Source organism: Paroedura picta, chromosome 13 (assembly GCF_049243985.1).
Source record: "Paroedura picta isolate Pp20150507F chromosome 13, Ppicta_v3.0, whole genome shotgun sequence".
In the NCBI taxonomy this organism is placed as follows: domain Eukaryota; kingdom Metazoa; phylum Chordata; class Lepidosauria; order Squamata; family Gekkonidae; genus Paroedura; species Paroedura picta.
This window is the reverse complement of record NC_135381.1, coordinates 34,107,759-34,127,764: the sequence shown is the minus strand read 5'-3', so window position 1 is coordinate 34,127,764 and position 20,006 is coordinate 34,107,759. Positions and strand designations below refer to the sequence as shown.

At 46.9% G+C, this 20,006-nt stretch overlaps 1 protein-coding gene across 1 annotated transcript; it reads left to right on the top strand.

Moving 5' to 3' along the window:
* Nucleotides 1-37: 37 nt before the first annotated feature.
* XKRX (XK related X-linked) lies at nucleotides 38-19,910 on the top strand. Its single transcript, XM_077307642.1, has 3 exons — nucleotides 38-630; nucleotides 8,020-8,279; nucleotides 18,482-19,910. The coding sequence occupies exons 1-3, from the start codon at nucleotides 269-271 to the stop codon at nucleotides 19,225-19,227; spliced, it is 1,368 nt and encodes a 455-aa protein (XP_077163757.1). The 5' UTR covers nucleotides 38-268; the 3' UTR covers nucleotides 19,228-19,910.
* The last annotated feature ends 96 nt before the right edge of the window (nucleotides 19,911-20,006 follow it).

Here is a 20,006-nt window from a genome sequence, read left to right as displayed (position 1 = left end):
GTGGGTGGGTGGGTGGGTGTGTAGGAGGTGGGGAGGGTGGGGGCTTGCTCCATGCTTTCCTATTGTGCTGGCTGTTTTGCTAGTGCTCTGTATGGGGTTTGGTAAGCTGGGACCTGAGGGGGGGAAGCGACTGGGGTTTCCTGGAGAGAGCAGCTGATAGCAGAAAGTGGAACCCTGGCAGGTGGCCCGGCGAAGACCCTCTTTTTTGGGGAACCAAAGTCTCCTTCATTGAAGACCTCCTGGAGCTGGCAGGGTGCTGGACCTCGGGATGGATGTCAGGTGGGAAGATTCCCTTGGGGAATGCTCCAACGCGCCCCCTAGCAAGGGGGTGAGGCTTCCACCGCCCACCATTGTGCTCCAGCTAGAGCCCAAAGTGTTCTCCCAGTTGCGGTTGCCCTACAGCATCATCCTCAGCACGCTCTTGTACTGCGGGGAGTTTGCATCTGCCGCCGTCCTGACTGCCTCGTACAGCCGTTCCAATGACCACTACTGGCTCCTCATGACCCTCCTCTTCATGCTGATGCCCTCTATCATGGACCAGCTCACCCTCATCTTTGTCCACCGGGACCTGACCAGCGACAAGCCGTTGGTGTTCTGCATGCATCTCCTCCTCCTAGGTCCTCTCATCAGGTGAGAAGGGGCTGGCTTGGGTAGCCTCCACCCCACCCACAGAGTCCTCCTAGCCAGATGTGCCACCAGCAGGAGAATAACTGTGCAAACATCAGGTGCCGTGCAATGTGTCGTGCTGCTGGCCATAATGCTCCCTCTTCCATGGGAGAAAGCAAACTGGACCCTTTTTGCTGGTGTACCAGGAAATCAGAATTCTGCAAGCTGCTTAAATAAGGCTGTTAAGCAATCTGCGTAATTGCCCTGTGCTTCTGTTGATCGGGGAAAGAGGCCAAGGGCCCTGCAAAGCACTAATTCATGAAAATAAACCATGCCCCCCACACAGTCTAGGCTGGTCCAGGGGGGTGAGATTTCACGGGCAATGCGCTCCAAATCTCCCTCCCCAATGGGTAGGAAGTTGCTTTAAAAAAATGCTGAAGGTTGAGATTTCTCACGAGAAGCTGAACTTCTGTCTTGTGGTTTCAGAAGGTTATCAAGTAGATACAAGTCTGGTTGTCCCCCATCTTAGTCCTTTTCACTTTTTATTGGAATTTAAAGCAGAAATGTGATCAGTAAAGAGGACATGGACTCTGGTCTGTGTGTGTGTGCGAGAAAGAGAGAGAGAGAGGGAGAGTGAGAGAGTGGCAATTGAAGGACAAAGTGAGGTAGCCTTCTCATCTCTCCTCCTCCAAGAGAAGCACAGGTGTTTTCTGCTGTCCCCTTACGGTGCTGAGGAAAGGACACATAAAGCATTGATGTCCTAAGCTTGCAAAATTCTTACTAGGAAATTGCTTGGTGTATGCATTAGATTATTATATATTTTGTAAATTGATATGTATATGGTGAAATATACACATGTGTGTGACAATCTTGCATGACAATGTATACTTCACACTGATCCCCTCTGAAGAGCACAATAAAATCAGAGTCTAGTAGCATCTTTAAGACCAACAAAGATTTATTCAAGGCGTGAGCTTTCGAGTGCTCACGCCTCCAATAAAGCTTTGTTGGTCTTAAAGATGTTATTGTGCTACTTCATACCAACATGGCTACTCATTTGAATCTACCCCTCTGAAAAGAACTTTCCATGTAGGATTTTTTTTTGTTAGTGAATGATGACTGATATGAACCTGTGGTGACTTTCCCTCAGAACAGATGAGCCTTGCTGGGTCAGAACAGTGGTTCATCTAATTGAGCACCCCATCCCCCCAACGATGGCCAACCAGTTGCCCTGGAGAGCCAAGAAACATGGCATAGAGGCTAAGGCCTTCTCCTTATCTTGCCTCCTACCATTGGGTATTGGAGGTTTGCTGCCCCTGAACATGGAAAGACCCTTTAGTCACCCTGGCTAGTAGCTGTGAATCTCAAAGCCATCTGTGCTCATGGCCATCCCAACCTTCTCTAGCAGCGAATTCCACAATTCCGTTACCCATTGAGTAAAGAACTACTGTACTGTACCTGTTCCATTGCAAATGCATGAGTGTGTGGAAGAGTGCGTAGAAGATGAGCATTCAAGTTTGAGATGCAGGCGCAAGTCTTGTCCACCAGCTACATGTGGGGGAAGTTTCAGAGGGCAGTCCTCTTGGTATGCCACGAAACAACTAGATTTGAATTCAGTAGCACCTTAGTGAGCAGCAAAAAAATTGCAGGGGTGCTGGAGAATAAGCTTTTAAGAGTCAAGGCAAAGACAGGCCTGGGTAGCATTCTGGCCTGATCCAACCGGCCTCCACGAATCTGTACATTAGGATATTAATGTGAGTGTTTGGAGGGGGGCTTTGGAATCCTTCCATTGCAGGATGGTGTGTAGAAGGATCAGCCGTGGACTGGGCTGGTCAGTGAGTCCCTTGGGGCTGTTTCCTGCAGATTCATTCTCAGGGAAAGGCACTCTGGATGTTCCCAAACAGTCTTCAGCCAGCTATGTTCTCCCTGTCATTATGGCCATTTGCTGTCCCCCAGTAGGCTTTCTCTGTGAGGTAGGAAGCTGTTCAGTGTCTCCTTGATACAAAATCTGTCAGCAGGGCAATTACTGCAGTCTAAGTCAACAGGTTTTACGCTGTGACTCAACTCTCAATGCTCTTAATTTTTAAGGCCATCATTGCATGTGTGTTACTTTCCTTGCCTCCACATGTCTCTTGTGATTTGATTTTAATTTTAGCTGTGAATTTTAGAGTTTTAAAAACCTATTTATTCATGTTGTATATTTTAGTTTTGTAAGCCATCCTGAGCCTCCAAGGAAGGGCAGGGTATAAACATAAAAATAAATAAAGAAATCCTATTAGGTATCTTCCATGGGCCAGCTCTGCTGTTTTGTAGACGTGAAACTTCACGTTACACGATCAGAATTTCCGCTGTTTTCTTTTAAGGCTTAATGACCTAAGCCAGCCTAGGCAGGTCTTGTCAAATCTCACCTGAAACTCAACTGGATGGGCCCTGGTAGTATGTAGATAGGAGACAAAGGAAGCGCATGGTTCCTTTGCAGAGGCAGGAAACGGCAAACCACTTCTCTTGAGCTTCTGAAAAGCTGGGGTGGGAGGAGTTAATGGGGAAAAGGCCAATATGTATCATAGCTTTACAACAACACGGCAAGGTAGGCTAGTCTGAGCTTCCCTCCCACATTTGTAATGTGGGGATGAGGCTTGAGAAATTATGGCCTACCTAAACTTGTTTAGAATACAGGATTCAAGCAAAGGACTTTCAGATTAAGGCAGGGGTAGTCAACCTGTGGTCCTCCAGATCTCCATGGACTACAATTCCCATGAGCCCCTGCCAGCATTTGCTGGCAGGGGCTCATGGGGATTGTAGTCCATGGACATCTGAAGGACCACAGGTTGACTACCCCTGGATTAAGGCAATAAGAGATGGAGCTTTAAGGTATTTTAACAGCTGTGGGATGAACATCCTGGTGATTAAGAGAATAAGGAAAGTTATAGGCCAAATTTTGCCTCTAGCAGGATTTATTATTAGGAAAGCCAGAATCTCTCATTTTCCTTTCCACCATCCATCTGCAAGAGTACAAAAGCTGTTCATTTGCTGGCTGACGTACTTATGTCCTGCCTTCCCCTTGTGGGTTGAGATGGATTACAATTCCAAGGCTCAAAGATAACAAAATACAACGCTCCTTTAGATTCCTGCTCCAGGAAAAATGCTTGCAAATAAAAGTTCTTGCAAATAAGATGGCTTTGTAGCACCTCCTAAAAACATTTACACTTCCTTAGGGAGCCCATGCCATGAACTTGGAAGGACCCTCTGCAGAGAGGGGGCAGGCTGTAGTAAATGGGGGAACAACGACAAGTTGCCCTGTGGGGAAAGTAGGGTGGGGGACAGGGAAAGGCCGCAAGATATATAAATAGCTTGGAATGCTTCGAAGTGATATATACCAATGGGTATTATTATTATTTTTATTGCCCTGTCACAAGAGAGCAGAACCCATTCCGCACACATAGGATAATGCACTTTCAATGTGCTTTGGCAGCTGGATTTTCCTGTGCAGAACAGGAAAATCTACTTCTAAAGTGCATTGAAAGTGCATTATCCAATGTGTGCAGAATGGGCCCAGGTCCCTCCCATTCAGGTGCTGGTGATCTAAAATCTAACACAAGGAAGACAGCAGAGGGAGGTGGAAGAGGCATAAACTGCAGAAGACTGTTCATCTCAGTTATGCCTGTGGAGGCTTCATTTCCAGTGGACTTGAGGACTACAGAGTTGTGCATCCCTCTGATTCGAGCAAGCAGAGGAAGTCTAGTTCTCCACCTCCTTGTCCTGGCTTTTCTAGAGTCCCCTTTTCTTGCCTGCTCTGCCTGTCGGTTTTAGGTTTTCCCAGCATCCCCTGTAATTGATGGAAGGTATGTGCTTCCAGTTCTATTAACAGCATCTGGAAGTCAACAAAGTGTCTGTGTTTGCAGACTGTGCCTCCCTTTTCTTCCATGACATGTGAGGCTTCCAAAACATCAGAATACAAGAGAGCCCATTGATAGTGTTCCTTCCAGGGTTTGGTTTTAAGCACTAGATCGGTTGTTGATGTCAACATTCATCTTTGGATGAGGTGTAGCAGCAAGAAGAAGAAGAAGAGCTGTTTTTTTTGCACCCTACTTTTCACTACCTGAAGGAGTGTCAAAGCAGCTTACAATCGCCCCCCTTTCCTCTCCTCACAGCAGACAACCTGTGAGGCAAGCGGGGCCAAAAGAGCTCTGGGAGAACTGTGATTGGCCCAAGGTCAGCCAGCTGGCTGCACGTGGAGGAGAAGCGGGGAATCAAACCGGATTCTCCAGATTAGAGGCGGCTGCTCTGAACCACTACACCACGCTGGCTCCAAGGGAGATGGATGTGCCTCAGAGGAAATGTAGAATACTTTTTCCACCACAGCCAACTCTAGCAAATCTAGAGTAAGCGGGTGGGGCAGCCATGTAGGGTTGCCAACCTTCAGGGGATGGCTGGAGATTTCTAGGGGTTACAGCTTAGCTCCAGGTAGAATCATAGAATAATAGAGTTGTAAGGGACCTCATGGGTCATCTAGTCCAACCCCCTGCACCATGCAGGACACTCACAACCCTATGGCTCATCTACTGTAACTTGGCACCCCCTTGAGCCTTCACAGAATCAGCCTCTCTGTCAGATGGCTATCCAGCCTCTGTTAAAAAATTTCCAAAGATCAAGAACCCACCACCTCCCGAGGAAGCCTGTTCCACAGCGAAACTGCTGTGTCAGGAACTTCTTCCAGATGTTTAGATGGAATTGCTTTTGAATTAATTGCATCCCATTCGTTCTGGTCTGCACCTCTGGGACAAGAGAGAACAATTCTGCTCCATCCTCCATATGGCAGCCTTTTAAATACTTGAAGATGGTTATCAGATCCCCCCTCAGTTATCTCCTCTCTAGGCGAAACAGACCAAGCTCCCCCAACCTTTCTTCATACGTCTTGGTCTCCAAACCCCTCACCATCTTTGTTGCCCTCCTCTGGACACGCTCCAGTGACAGAGGTCACTCAAAATAGCTGTTTTGGAAGGAAGACTCTATGGCAGGGGTAGTCAACCTGTGGTCCTCCAGATGTTCACGGACTACAATTCCCATGAGCCCCTGGCAGGGGCTCATGGGAATTGTAGTCCATGAACATCTGGAGGACCACAGGTTGTCTACCCCTGCTCTATGGTATTAATGTCCCACGGAAACTCCCTCCTTCCTCACACCTTGTCCTCCCCCAGAATCTCTAGGTATTTCCTAACCTGGCACAGGCATTCCTAGTCCCCAGGTGACCTTGAGCCACCCCAGTGCTCCTACTCTTGGACTGGGGAATTCCAAGTGGGGTTTTAATATTGCCTCCATGTGCCCAGGATAAGCCTGTGTTTGAAGGAAAGGGATGGGATGGGATGGGATGGGATGGGAAGAGTGAGTGAGTGAAGAGACAGCTGTGCACCTTTCCATTTGAGTTGGAAGAAATTGCTTTATTCTGTAGCAGTATTGAAAGGGTGTGTGCTCTGCAATCTCAGTATTTTGCCTGGGAGGACAATTGTGGGTGTGTCCTGTGGGGAAGTCAGTGCATCATTCAGGAAGCTGGGAGTCTAGAACAGATTGAAGATTCAGGGAGTCTGTTATTACTGCTGCTCTTTCTATAGCAGGAGAGAATGAATGGGAAAGATGTTTTAAAATTCATCACAAAGCAGGTGTTCTGCAGCCACGCCCTCTCCTAGGGCAGGTTTCTGCCGTGAGAGCCTGCCTCCCAACTGGCTGAGTAGGAATTATTGAGAAACTTTAAGGCTGAAGACAGACAAAGTGACTGTGTGTCATATTTTCAACCCACTCTTCTGCCAAGGAACTGAGAACTCTGTGCATCCCCCTGCTCCATTTTATTCCTGACCCTGCAGGGTCGCCATCCTGTTTGATGCTAAAACCACAGGTAAGTGAGTGTCGATTGTCTTCAGGAACTGTGGTTTGCCTGAAAACATTTCATTGAAACACATGCACCAACAGGGGCAGGAAACAACTTTCTGTGTGTCTGTAGAAAAAGACTAACTGCAAAGTTCCAGCTACAGATATCATACAATTACATATGCCTGGAAGACTTAGCAGTGGATCCTGGCTACTCTTGCATAAGGCGACATGCATGTACTTGTTCCTCCCTCCAGTGTAAGGTGGTTCTGCATTAAAAATACTGTGCCCCCTGTCTGTGTTTCCAGCTTCCTGTTGCCCCTTAAAACATAATAAGATCCCTGCTGGATCAAACCAAAGAGGTCCCCTTTACCTCCCCATCCTGGTTCCCGCACTGACCCTACAGACGCCAACCAACAATCAAGTTTTCCAGAAAAAAACATTTCGGAAGGGTTTGAGACCCCCAAATTCTGAACAGAGACCCCCAAAGAGAATGTGGCCATTCCAAGGCAAGGAGAATAATAGAATTATAGAGCAGGAAAGGGCCATATGGGCCTCTAGTCCAACCCTCTCCTCAATGTAGGATCAGCCTTAAAGCATCCATAAAATTAAATGGAGCTACTCATTCAGTCCTTCCCTTGTGGCAGCCGGATTCCTCATCAGTTAACCACTACGAGAATGATAGCTTTTTTTTTTTTTTCTAAAAAGGAAGGATGTTAAGAGAAAGGCTGGGGTTACAACAGATTGTACTATATCAAGGCAGACCATTGTATCATCTAGTCTGTATTGTTGCCTTGGACTGGGAATAGCTCTCCTATGGAGAAAACAAAAGACCTGATTATATGAACTTAGGCAGACTGTGGGTGGGTGGGCAGGAAGGGATCTGCCGGTGTTTGTCTGTTGTGGCCCTTCCTGCTATGTTGTTGTTGATCAAGACCACTGAAATGGTGTTGATTTAGAACCACTGTTGGATGATGGTTGTCACTTTTGATTATGTTATATGTTTAGGTCGCTCCAGGTATCACCCCGCAACGTTATATGTAAACCGCCCTGAGCCGCATGGGAGGGACGTATAAAAATTAATAAATAAATATATATAAAATAAATAAATACCCAAAGAATTGTTGAGCGCCACTATGCGGTGGTAGGTGAATTTCCCCCAGGCCAGGCTGGATTCGGAGATTTTTGGTAGGAAGAGTACTTGGGCATGAAATTGGGGTCACTGTGCATGGACAGGTAGTGGTGAGGGTCCTGCATTGTACTAGATCAGGGGGTAGTCAACCTGTGGTCCTCCAGATGTACATGGACTACAATTCCCATGAGCCCCTGCCAGCGGTTGCTGGCAGGGGCTCATGGGAATTGTAGTCCATGGACATCTGGAGGACCACAGGTTGACTACCCCTGTACTAGATGACCCTGGAGGCCCCTTCCAATTCTATGATTCAGTGACCTTTCTCCAGATACCTGTTACTTTCGGTTGTGTATCAGGAGAAGCTGGGACCGTTTGGGCCTCTACCCTTCTTCTGATGCGGGGATTCTCTCTCATTGCAGATGTCTAGAGGCCTTGTTGATGTACTGCCAGGTGGGGACAGAGGAAGAGCCGTACGTCACCATCACACGCAAGAAGAGGCTCCGCAAAGACTCAGAGATCGAGGTGGAACAGGAGGTGGGCCACACGCTGCGCAAGCTGGTCACCCACCGCAATGCCTTCAAGCGCATGGCTGTGATCCAGGCCTTCCTGGGCTCCACCCCACAGCTCACGCTGCAGCTGTACATCAGCGTTGTGGAGCAGTACATACCCCCCACCCGAGGTAAAGGAAGTGTTTGATGGAATGGGATTGAGGGGACGAAGCTGGGCGGGCTTGATTTTTAATCTGGAAACTAGAAGAAGAAGATGTAGATTTGGTTCTTATAATGCCACTTTTCTCTACCCGAAGGAGTCTCAAAGTGGCTTACGATCGCCTTCCCTTTCCTCTCCCTATAACAGACACCCTGTGAGGTGGGTGAGGCTGAGAGAGCCCTGATATCACTGCCCGGTCAGAACAGTTTTCTCAGTGCTGTGGCGAGCCCAAGGTCACCCAGCTGGCTGCATATAGAGGAGGAGCAGGGAATTAAACCCAGCTCGCCAGATTAGAAGTCCGCACTCCTAACCACTACACCAAACTAGACCCTGTGGTGTTTGAAAAAGCCTCTGGACAGGATGTTGACCTAGCAGAGCTGAAGAAAGTGGTAGAATCCCGAGCTGGCAAAATTGCCCGTCTTACTCCAGGTTGGGGAGAGTCAGATTTTGCATCGACAACCTGCAAGTAACAATGTGCTATCCCAGCAGGAAGAATGGTCTAGCTTTGCTCGAGTGTTCTTTTGCAGACAGGAGGTGTATAGGAGAAGTATTATTTTGTTTTCTCTGCACACTGGATTATGCTTTAGCGCTGCTACCATAACTGAACATCCACAGGTGAGGGGAAAGCTCCATGCTTTATTTCTGCCAGGCAGGCTGCTGTTGAAGGTACAGAAGTATAATCCATTTTTAAAAACATAAGAGGAAATTGGCTCCTTTGCCATTTGCTTGGAGATTTGCTTCACCCCTCCCTCCCCACCAAGTTCTGCCGGAACTTCCTTAATGTCTGAGACAAGTAATTGTCCCCACAAGGAACTGAAGAAGGAAGACAGGACCCTCAAGAAGGAAGACAGGAGGAGAAGAGATGCAAGTGACCTAAATCTCCCTTGCCAGAATATTCATAGGCCACCCCCCACCCACCCCTGTTTGGTATTTTTTTTTTAAGCGATGCTCAGTTGCCTTCAACATTCTGCTCTCCTTTTTCTTTTGACTCATCAAGGCAGGCTTTTTGTTCAGGTATGAATAGGCTCCAGTGCTTCCCACTTGAAACCTGTCTGTTGTCTGTAAGAGGATTGCCTTTGCGGTCCTATCAGCAGCATCCTTGGTAGCCAGATGTCTATTGGGAATGCTGAGAGAGCTTTTGTTCCAGCTAGCACCTTGCAAAAGAAGAGCATTGCTTCTGGAGCTGAAGTCGTTGTTTTAAAGCAAATCACACAGTCCAGCATGAAATGTAGAAATCTGGCACATCCCTTCCTGCTCACCCACCCACAATCTGCCTAAGCTCATAAAATCAGCATTTCTGTGAGATGAGTCTCTAGCCTCTGCTTAAAAACTTCCAAAGGAGAGCCCACCACCTCCCGAGGAAGCCTGTTCCACTGAGGAACGGCTCTGATAGGAACTTCTTTCAGATTTTTAGGCGAAAATTGTTTTGAATTAATTTCAACTCGGTCCTGGTTTGACCCTCGGAGGCAACAGAAAACAACTCTGCCCCATTTTCTTTATGACAGCCCTTCAAGTAGTTGAAGATAGTTCTCATGTGGCTGCCCTGGTCCTTGGAAAGCCTGGTCCTTGGAAAGGGCCCTGTGGAAAGCCCATATTTGTCCTGTTCTCAGAAGCTGCAATGGCTGCCGGTCAAGTTCCGGATCAGTTTCAAGGCTGGTTTTAACCTTTAAGGCCTTATGCGTTCTGGGACTTCTCCATATAGGCCCCCTGAAGGGCACTTCATTCAGCAAATTTCAACTTGTTGGTGGTCCCAGGCCTCAAAGAAGTGTGCATGGTCTAGACCAGAGCCAGTCCCTTTTCGGCCCTGGCTCCAGCCTAGTGGTATGAGCTGCCAGCAGAGACCTGGGCCTTTACAGAACTCCCAAAGTTCTGAAGGGCCTGTAAAATGGCACTCTTCCACCAGATTGAGGTCAAGGGTTGTACTCCTACCACTGAATGGGTCCCCCGCCTAACCCAACCTGGGCTATGCCAAACTGTATCCCCCCCCCCAAGCCCAGCTGGAATCGGGAACTCCATCTCTCATGATCCAAGACTCTTGAGCAGGGGTAGGCAAACTAGGGCCCTCCAGATGTCCATGGACTACAATTCCCATGAGCCCCTGCCAGTGTTTGCTGGCAGGGGCTCATGGGAATTGTAGTCCATGGACATCTGGAGGGCCGCAGTTTGACTACCCCTGCTCTTGAGGATAAATTTGTTGAAGCAAGGGATTGAGTGATTGTTATTTAATTTTAAATAGATTAATTTAAAGGATGTTAAGAACTTTACCATATTAGGCTTTTATCTATGCTTGTTGTAAGCCACCCTGAGAAGGGCGGCCTAGAAACTCAAAAATAAAAATAAATAGTTCTTCATGAAAAGCAGATGAAGCACCACCTAACCACAGCCTTTCTGCCAAATGCAAATAAGCTGTGGAAGTTGTGTGTGATTTACTTTACGCAGTTGCTCACAGAGTTCAGATCCTGACTGAAATTATGCCAAGAGTCCTAATAATACTAAACAAACAGTAAAAACAAACAGGAATCTTTGGGCACTTGGCAGTTTTAGCAAGATTTTGTTTCTGTATAAGCTTCCCAAGGCTTCCAGTGGATGCTGAAATCTTATTAAAGTGCTATTAGACTCTTGAGAGCCAGTTTGGTGTAGTGGTTAGGGGTGTGGACTTCTAATCTGGCATGCCAGGTTTGATTCTGCACTCCCCCACATGCAGCCAGCTGGGTGACCTTGGGCTCGCCACGGCACTGATAAAGCTGTTCTGACCAAGCAGTGATATCAGGGCTCTCTCAGCCTCACCCACCTCACAGGGTGTCTGTTTTGGGGAGAGGAAAGGGAAGGTGATTGTAAGCCACTTTGAGTAGGGAAAAGCGGCATATAAAAACCAACTCTTCCTCTTCTTCCTCCTCCTCCTCTTCCTCCTCCATCCTCCCTGCCTCCTCCTCCTCCTCCTCCTCCTCCTCCTCCTCCTTCTCCTTCTCCTTCTCCTTCTCCTTCTCCTTCTCCTTCTCCTTCTCCTTCTCCTTCTCCTTCTCCTTCTCCTTCTCCTTTTCCTTTTCCTTCTTTTGGTGTTTCGAAGATGTCTTGTCGCTTCAAATTGTACCAAACCTCTCTGATAACCTAGAACAACGCTTGTCCAATTTAAGAGATGTGGCTCATCCGTATCTGATCGTAATCCAGCAGAACGCGGCAGTGATAAACACAACAGTAACCATTACCTTTAACATTCCATGGTTCTTTTTCCTGCATGTACGTACATTTTTTAAAACGCCCAATTTTGTTGACTCAGGATTTAAAAATCCTGCTGTGGGGGCAAAAACAAGAAAAGAGGTGAGGGTTCACCATTGGCCTTGTTTGTCTTTTCCCCAAAATAACCGGAAAGTGTGTTCTTGCGGAAAGTGTGATGCAGCAACTTGCCCTTTCGACATCAACCCAGCTTGCCTCTGTGCTTATCTCCAAACTGAAGCTTGTGGAGTTATGCAGTTATGTGGGGAGCGGCTGTTCGACAACTCCAGGAAAACGAGCAGCAGTAGGTTCCAAGGCTACAGAAACCACAACAAGCCTGAAAACCTCTCCTGGATTCTGTTCTTCTCCAGCATTTCTCTCGCACATTTCGCCATTGTAAATAGTCAGTTTGGTGTAGTGGTTAGGAGTGTAGACTTCTAATCTGGCCAGCCGGGTTTGATTCTGCACTCCCCCACATGCAGCCAGCTGGCTGAACTTGGGCTGTTCTGACCGGGCAGTAATATCAGGGCTCTCTCAGCCTCACCTACCTCACAGGGTGTCTGTGGTGGGGAGAGGAAGGGAAGGCGATTGGAAGCCGCTTTGAGACTCCTGATAGAGCTGTTCTGACCGAGCAGGAATATAAGGCCTCTCTCAGCCTCACCCACCTCACAGGGTGTCTGTGGTGAGGAGAGGAAGGGAAGGCGATTGGAAGCCGCTTTGAGACTCCTGATAGAGCTGTTCTGCCTGAGCAGGAATATCAGGGCTCTCTCAGCCTCACCCACTTCACAGGGTGTCTGTTGTGGGGAGAGGAAAGGGAAGGCGCTTTGAGACTCCTGACAGAGCTGTTCTTACCGAGCAGGAATATCAGGGCTTCCTCAGCCTCACCTCCCTCACAGGGTTTGTTTTAACTAACACTGAATCGAATTTTAAATTTCATTTTGTACTGCGCTTAAATCTTCCGTGTGCCACCCTGAGGCTATAGGGAAAGGCAGCATATAAATACAAAAACAAATACATTAGAAAAGGTTTCTGTATGACCCGGAATGATCCGTTAAGGTGTGGCTCTGGGCTGACCTCACCACAAAAGAAAGACTTGGCTGGCTGGCTGGCTGCCACAGGTGTGGTTGAAGCAATGAGCTCTCTCTGAGGAGCTCCAGTACTGCCTAGAAGAGGTAATTAGAATGCCACAAATCTGTTTTCAGTGCTGGAGGATAAACCTTGGAATGTGAAAAGGTTATTCTGTCTTAGAATGGACATTGTAGTCCCTGTGCCTTTCCTGGACCACAGGTCAATGTAGCCAACGGGGCAGGAGTCTTTGGGTTAGAAGATTTGGCATCTAGGCAGTGCTCTTCAGTTTTTGGGGAAAATGATCACAGGCATCTCTAGGTGCTCTAACCTGTTCTTCCGGATGCCCCACTAAAAATCCCATGTGGAAAAGAAAGTGCCAGCATTTCTCTCATCTTTGAAATGAAAACAGAAAGATAAAACCACACAGCAAACCATAGATTCAAATGGGTAGCTGTGTTGGTCTGAAGTAGCACAATAAAATCAGAGTCCAGTGGCACCTTTAAGACCAACAAAGATTTATTCAGGGCGTGAGCTTTCGAGTGCAAGCATTGTTCCTCAGACTAGGAACAGACTAAGAGGGCTTGCACTCGAAAGCTCACGCCCTGAATAAATCTTTCTTGGCCTTAAGGTGCTACTGGTCTCTGATTTTACAGTAAATCATGTTTCTGTGTTTGCCTCTTGTGGCCCTTTCATGCATCCCCAGGGAATTGCTGATTGCCACTGTGGGATTGTAGGTGTATTTCCTCCAGGGCAGGCTGGATTCTTGAGGTTTTTGGTGGGGGGGGGATCACTTGGGCATGAAATTGGGGTCACCCTGGGTGGGCAGGTAGTTGTGAGTTCCTGCATTGTGCGGTGGGTTGGAATAGATGATCCTGGAGGTCCTTCCAACTCTATAATTCTATGAATGAATGTACTAAGATTCAGAATGTTTTCAGCCAATAAACCTTCTCATGGGTATCTAAATCAGTTCCTTGAACACATAATGAAGTTGTCTTATGCCAAATCAGATCACCTTTTTTGGCTGGACTGGCAGCTGCTGTCCATTTTCTCAAGAACTGTCTCTTTCTCAGCAGTTACTACCTTAGAGGAAGTCAAGAGAGATCATAGGCATGTAAAACATGTGCCTATCCAGGTAGTTGCCTGCCCTTTTCCCTGAACTTTAGTCACAAAAACAGCTAAAGCAGGGGCAAACCTTATGCAAATGTGGCATATCAAGATTGCTGTGTTGACATCACCACTTTTGAGACAAGGGTTTCCTGCTGAAGAAGGGTCTATTTGCATAACCTAGGGGTAGTCAAACTGTGGCATTTGCTGGCAGGGGCTCACGGGAATTGTAGTCCATGGACATCTGGAGGGCCGCAGTTTGACTTCCCTTGCCATAACCCATTTTGAGAGCAGGTTTGTTATTTGTTGCATAATTTGAATCATGGATGCATATTTTTAGCCCTGTGCTTCCTCCAAAGAGCTCATGACAACATATTTGGCTTTCCCACCCTCGGTTTTATTCTCACAACAAGCACCTGAGGCAGCCTAGACTGATTTATCTATCATATAGAATCATAGAGTTGGAAGGGCCATACAGGCCATCTAGTCCAACCCCCTGCTCAATGCAGGATTAGCCCTAAGCATCCTAAAGCATCCAAGAAAAGTGTGTATCCAACCTTTGCTTGAAGACTGCCAGTGAGGGGAAGCTCACCACCTCCTTAGGCAGCCTATTCCACTGCTGCACTACTCTGACTGTGAACATTTTTTTCCTGATATCAAGCCTATATCGTTGTACTTGAAGTTTAAACCCATTACTGCGTGTCCTCTCCTCTGCAGCCAGCAGAAACAGCATCCTGCCCTCCTCCAAGTGACAACCTTTCAAATACTTAAAGAGGGCTATCATGTCCCCTCTCAACCTCCTTTTTTCCAGGCTGAACATTCCCAAGTCCCTCAACCTATCTTCATAGGGCTTGGTCCCTTGGCCCCAGATCATCTTTGTAAATACATACATATGTCATGTATGTAATATATACTAATAAAAATATATAAGAAAGTTAAAGAATATTACAAAACATCTAGTGGAATTCCTCGTCTCTTCTTTATTGCTTGAAGATTCTAAGAGTGTATGAAAGAAAAGGTTTCAGCCCATGAACTTAATCAGTCCAATAAACAATGTCATTCACTAAACTCATCAAAAGTTAATAATGTTCAATCATGGATTACAAAAATGTTTAAAAAAGTGTTTTCACTGCAACCAAGAGCTTCACATTCCCCATCTGAGCTATAATGACATCATTTGTCACAGTGAAAACTCTCCTTTAAAGGTTCTCTGTAAACAGTGATGGGACCTTATTAACTTTTGATGAGTTTAGTGCATGAAATTATTTATTGAACTGATAAAGATCTTATGGGCTGAAACACTTTCTTTCATACACTCTTAGAATCATCAAGCAAGATGAAGAATTCACAACTAGTTGAATTCATAATATTCTTTAACTGCCTTGCATGCTTTTTTCTTATTGTTTTTGACTTGACACTGTGCAGGCCCTTCTCTTTATACTGAATCATGTTTGTAATATAGTCAAATGATTCCAAGGCTGTCTAGTGGCCAAGTAAGAGATGTTTGGAGGTGGTTTTATCTGCCCCCACAACACGACCCTGGTATTCCATGGAGGTCACCCTTCAAGTGCTAGCCAGGGCTGACCCTTTTTCACTTCTGAGATCTGACGGGAAAGAGGAACAATGTGACCAGCTGAGGGCCACCTACTGAGCTTTATAGTGGAGTGGACATGCTCCAGCCCCTCCTCTTCACTGTACATCGACAGGTCTGAGCCCGGTCGGTCTCCCACTGCCCGAACAGTTCTGAATGATTGATCTTAAATTAGATTTTCCCACCCGGACTTGCCTTTTTAAAATAGTTCTGTGTTGATGCTAGGAAAAGAGACAGTTTCAAAAGCTTGCCTGCGTTTTAATAAAAATGTGCAGGGAAGCCTCCAGGAGGAAACAGGTTTGGCTGCCTTATAAATAAAAGCTGGAAGCATGAAAGGCACAGATCAGAAGTCACTCCTTAGGCACCACCTGTAGATCTGGTTTTATTTCATGCTCACTGCATAAACCCTCTGCATGGTAACAACTGCAAGTAACAACAAAGCAAGCGGTTGGTCCGCTGAAGCAAAAGGATTCTGTCTAGAGTTATGAGAACAGCCGTTTTCTGGACCAGCGGATGCTTGCTTTTAGGCCTGGTCTGGAGAGCTGCCCCTGGCTAATTACTGCTGTGATCGGCCCCTTTGCAGAGCAAAGAGCAAAGATGCTTTTTTCCAGCAGGGACAAGAATCAGATGGCCCAGTGCAAGCCAGAGAAAGAAGAAATGCACTTGGTTTTGCAGGGCAAGCCAAGCACTCTGCCACTGGGAAATTCTTTCCCCCTTTCAGAACTGCTGGCACGTTAGTTATTTGAGGCCTTAAATATCTTCCCTCTCTGACACCAGCTGACCCAACACCTGTCATGAGCAGTCTCTCTCTGCTATCTCTTCTGCACCACCTGCCCAAGTGTGCCTTTTGCCTGTTTCCCAGAAGCCACTTGGGCAGCAGCTGTTTTTACACTGTTCAAAAAAGAGAAGAGGAATCAGTCAGTTTGGAAGAAGATTGAAAAGCACATTCTTTCTGGAATACATGTACATCCATCTCTTTCTCCGAGGAGTACAAGAAACATCTGTCGTGTTTCATCCATGGCGCTCCACATTTTATCTCATAACATCAGCATGAACTTCAAGGCTAAGCCAGATAAGCAGGAAGCTCTGGCATTACCAGCATTCCTTTTTCCACTGACCAATCCTAGCACAGACCCTGGAGAATCCTTCTCCAACACCGGAGTTCAAATGAATCGATTCTTGTCTGATTTTTTTCAGTGTCCAACTTTCACACCCGTAAGTGGCTATTGGAAATATGATAGATCTAACTAACTAATGTTTGGTAGTCAGGCTTCTGTCCTTGTTTTTCCGTGTTCGGTTCAAGCTTATCATTGTTAGGCAACCCCAAGCAATTCAGTGTTTTATTTCCATACTGCAATTGCCAACTCCCATCAATTTGTGATCCAAGAAAAATGAATTCCTGAATGCATCACCATCAATCGTTATTATGACATGTCTAGTTTTTTGCAGGGGTAATTATTTTCGTCTTTTTAGTGTTTAAGAAACGGCCAAATTTCTTGCTTACTTCATTGACCTTTGTAACCACCTGTCCTAGGCCTTCCTTAGTTTCTGACAGGAGGGTGGTGTCATCAGCATACCGAAGATTATTTATATTCCTTCCTCCAATTTTAATGTCCGTGTTTGATTCTTTGAGTCCAATCTCTCCATGATCTCAGCATACAAGTTAAACAGGAAGGGGGGAAGAATACAACCTTGGCACACTCCTTTCTCTATCCTGAACCAGTCAGTGTCATCAAATGGTGTACTTAACAATGGCTTCTTGGTTTGTGTAGAGTGACCGCATAAGTTTGATCAAATTTACTGGTGCCTCCAAACTTTGTAGGATTTCCCACAATTTGTCATGATCCACACAATCGAAAGCTTTAGCAGATGTAGACCTCCTTCTGGTATTCCCGTGACTTTTCCAAAATCCAGCCCAAGTTTACTATGTGATCATGAGTGCCATGCCCCCATTGAAAGCCAGCTTGAACATCTGGTGATTCAAAGGCTGTTGCTATGTGTTGTTGTATGATTTTGAGCAGGATCTTACTAGCATGAGAAATGAGGGCTATTGTATGGTAACTGGAACAGTTTTTTGAGTCACCCTTTTTTGGGTAGTGGGATGAACACAGATCATTTTCACTCTTCTGGCCAGTTATTTGTTTCCCAGATTTTTGGATACATGCATAAACTTAGTTCATAATCACATGAAATGAACTGGTATGGATATGTAGCCAGAAAAATTGCATCAGGGGTATTCTAGGGTGAAGATGGGGAATTATAAGAACAAAAGCTTAAACGTAAGTCTAATATGCTTAAAGACATTTTCTGCCCAAGGCAGGTTGGGGAGGTGAGGTGGTCACAGCACATGCTATGTCTGTTGTCTAAGGTGACCAGTAGTGCCGCTTTTGGCAAAATAGTCCCGTGTCCTGCCAGGTACTTAGAAAGTCCCACGCCCAGCTGCAAAGTGAGCACTTGGCACGGCTCTGCCCAGCCTGGCCGCCCGGCCTTCACCAAGCTCAAGCTCCGCCCCCACGCCACATAACACGCCTACCTGGAGTCCGCCTTCTTCACAGGCGGGACCTGCGAGGGAAGGGAAGGTGCACAGCAGCACGTGCAACTTCAACCCTGAGGCGAGCAAGGTGAGCCAGGGAAGTGAGTGGGCGGGGCAAACAAGCAAAAGAGGTGAGCCAGGGAAGTGAGTGGGCGGGGCAAACAAGCAAAAGAGGTGAGCGGGGAAGTGAGTGGGCGGGGCAAGCAAGGAAAGGAGGTGAGCCAGAGAAGGGGGGGCGGGCTTTGTCTTCTCGGCCGTGACACTAAAGTTCCTCCCTGGCTGCCTTCTCTTTGGAGCTCGTGGCCTAACCTTCCCAATTTTCTCCCTGGTGCATTTTGTAAGTGTGCCTGCTTATTATTGCTTTGTGTGTGTGTATAGACCAGAGGATTCCTTGTTTGAAAAAGGAATGTAGGAAATTCAGAAAGGGACCCTGGGGTGCCCTTGCATGCCCTTCTCTAGCTGTGGTTATGATCCAATGCCGGTTATTCAGGATTGCGCTTTCACAAATGTGATGTACACACAGTCATGGTTGTTACTACAGGAACCCGACACTGTCCCATTTTCATGTTGCACAAACCCAAGGATCTTAACTGTATGTTGGGTAACCATCAGAGGGTAGTTGCTTTTCTGGATGCTCACCATTTGCTGTTTCTGCTTATTCTAGCGGTCCTGATGGGCATCTGCTTAGTGTCGGTCACCTACGGAGCTTTGGTCTGCAATGTCCTGGCCATCCAGATCAAGTACGATGACTACAAGATCTGCCTGCGTCCGCTGGCCTTCATCTGCATTATCCTTTGGCGCAGTTTGGAGATCTCCACGCGTATCACGATCCTGGTTTTTTTCGGAAGCGTCTTCAAGCACTACGCCTTGGCCGTTGGGATGGCCAACTTCCTGGTGCTCTTCTTCTTGCCATGGGTACAGTTTTGGCGGAGTGGTGCCCAGCTGCCTGACAATGTAGAGAAGAATTTCAGCCGGGTGGGCACGGTCTCCGTTCTGTTCTCCATCACTTTGCTGTACGCCAGCATCAACGTCTTCTGCTGGTCGGCTGTGCAGCTCAGACTCTCCGACCGAGACTTGATCTCCAAGTCGCAAAGCTGGAAGTATTTAGTTGTTTATTACATATTGCGTGGCATTGAGAACAGCGTGCTGCTCATCCTCTGGTACATCTTTAAGACGGACTTCTATGAATACTTCTGCATGCCCATGCTGGTGGTGCAGCTGATTGTGACCTACTGCTTGGCTATTACCTTCATGCTCTTCTTCTACCAGTACCTCCACCCGTGCCGTCGCCTCTTCACCCAGAACATCTCTGACTTTTTGGAGTGTGCTTGTTGTAAGTCCAGGCAGGCAGCTGACGCCAGTCACCTGGAGCCCCCCTATGAGCCTGGAATTAGGCACAGCATAGTCTGATAGGACAGACCTTAACTGATTCCAAGCCAAGCCTGCCAAACAAGTGGTATGGGCAGTGCCTTACGCCAGGGAGACAGCCCTTGATTTTATGGTGCTAAACTTTATAAACGGGTGGTCTTCCGAGGTATCCCTTGAACTGGTACACCAGGCCAAATCTGGGGGAACAAGAAGGAACCAGCTTCCCTTTCCTCATTTTCTTGCAGAGGCAGGGTGGTTGGCATCATAAGCCTGTGCAGGAGGGGCAACTATGAGTTAAGAAAGAGTGACTTTGGATGAGAGAAGCACTCTGTCCATAGAAGGACAATCAGGTAATTTCTAGATGACGGCTGTTTGCTGGCACATTTGCTCTCATGGCACCCAGTGGCAAAATACCCACCAAGCTTGGTGGAAAAGTACCATGGGTGAGCTTAACTCAGGGTGTAATGGGAGTGCTTTTGAAAGCCAGTGAGTCTTGCTGATGCTTAGCTCCCACTAATACTCGGCATCGTTGTGACCCTGCAGCCTTCTGCAGTTCAGATAAAATTGTGCCGCCATTTCCAAGTGGCCTGAGAATACGTCCTTGCTTTGTTGACCCCAGGAGTTGACCTCTTCTTCTTCCCCTGCCCTGGTACCCTCTTATATCATTTATAACTGTGTATGTATTTATTGTGTTGATCTGAACATGGACAAATTTTACATTTGAATGCTTGGGAGTGTCCTGCATTTTAAAAGAATCCTTCTTGTTTGATGGCTCTCATTTCTTCTGGGTACCTCTGGAAGAGCATCGCACAGGCAGAGGT

Excerpts from the sequence above, each read along its gene's own strand:
- XKRX (XM_077307642.1), top strand. The coding sequence starts at position 269 with ATGGATGTCAGGTGGGAAGATTCCCTTGGGGAATGCTCCAACGCGCCC. Across the intron at positions 631-8,019 it reads CTCCTAGGTCCTCTCATCAG|ATGTCTAGAGGCCTTGTTGA; the intron begins GTGAGAAGGGGC and ends CTCTCATTGCAG. Across the intron at positions 8,280-18,481 it reads GTACATACCCCCCACCCGAG|CGGTCCTGATGGGCATCTGC; the intron begins GTAAAGGAAGTG and ends TGCTTATTCTAG.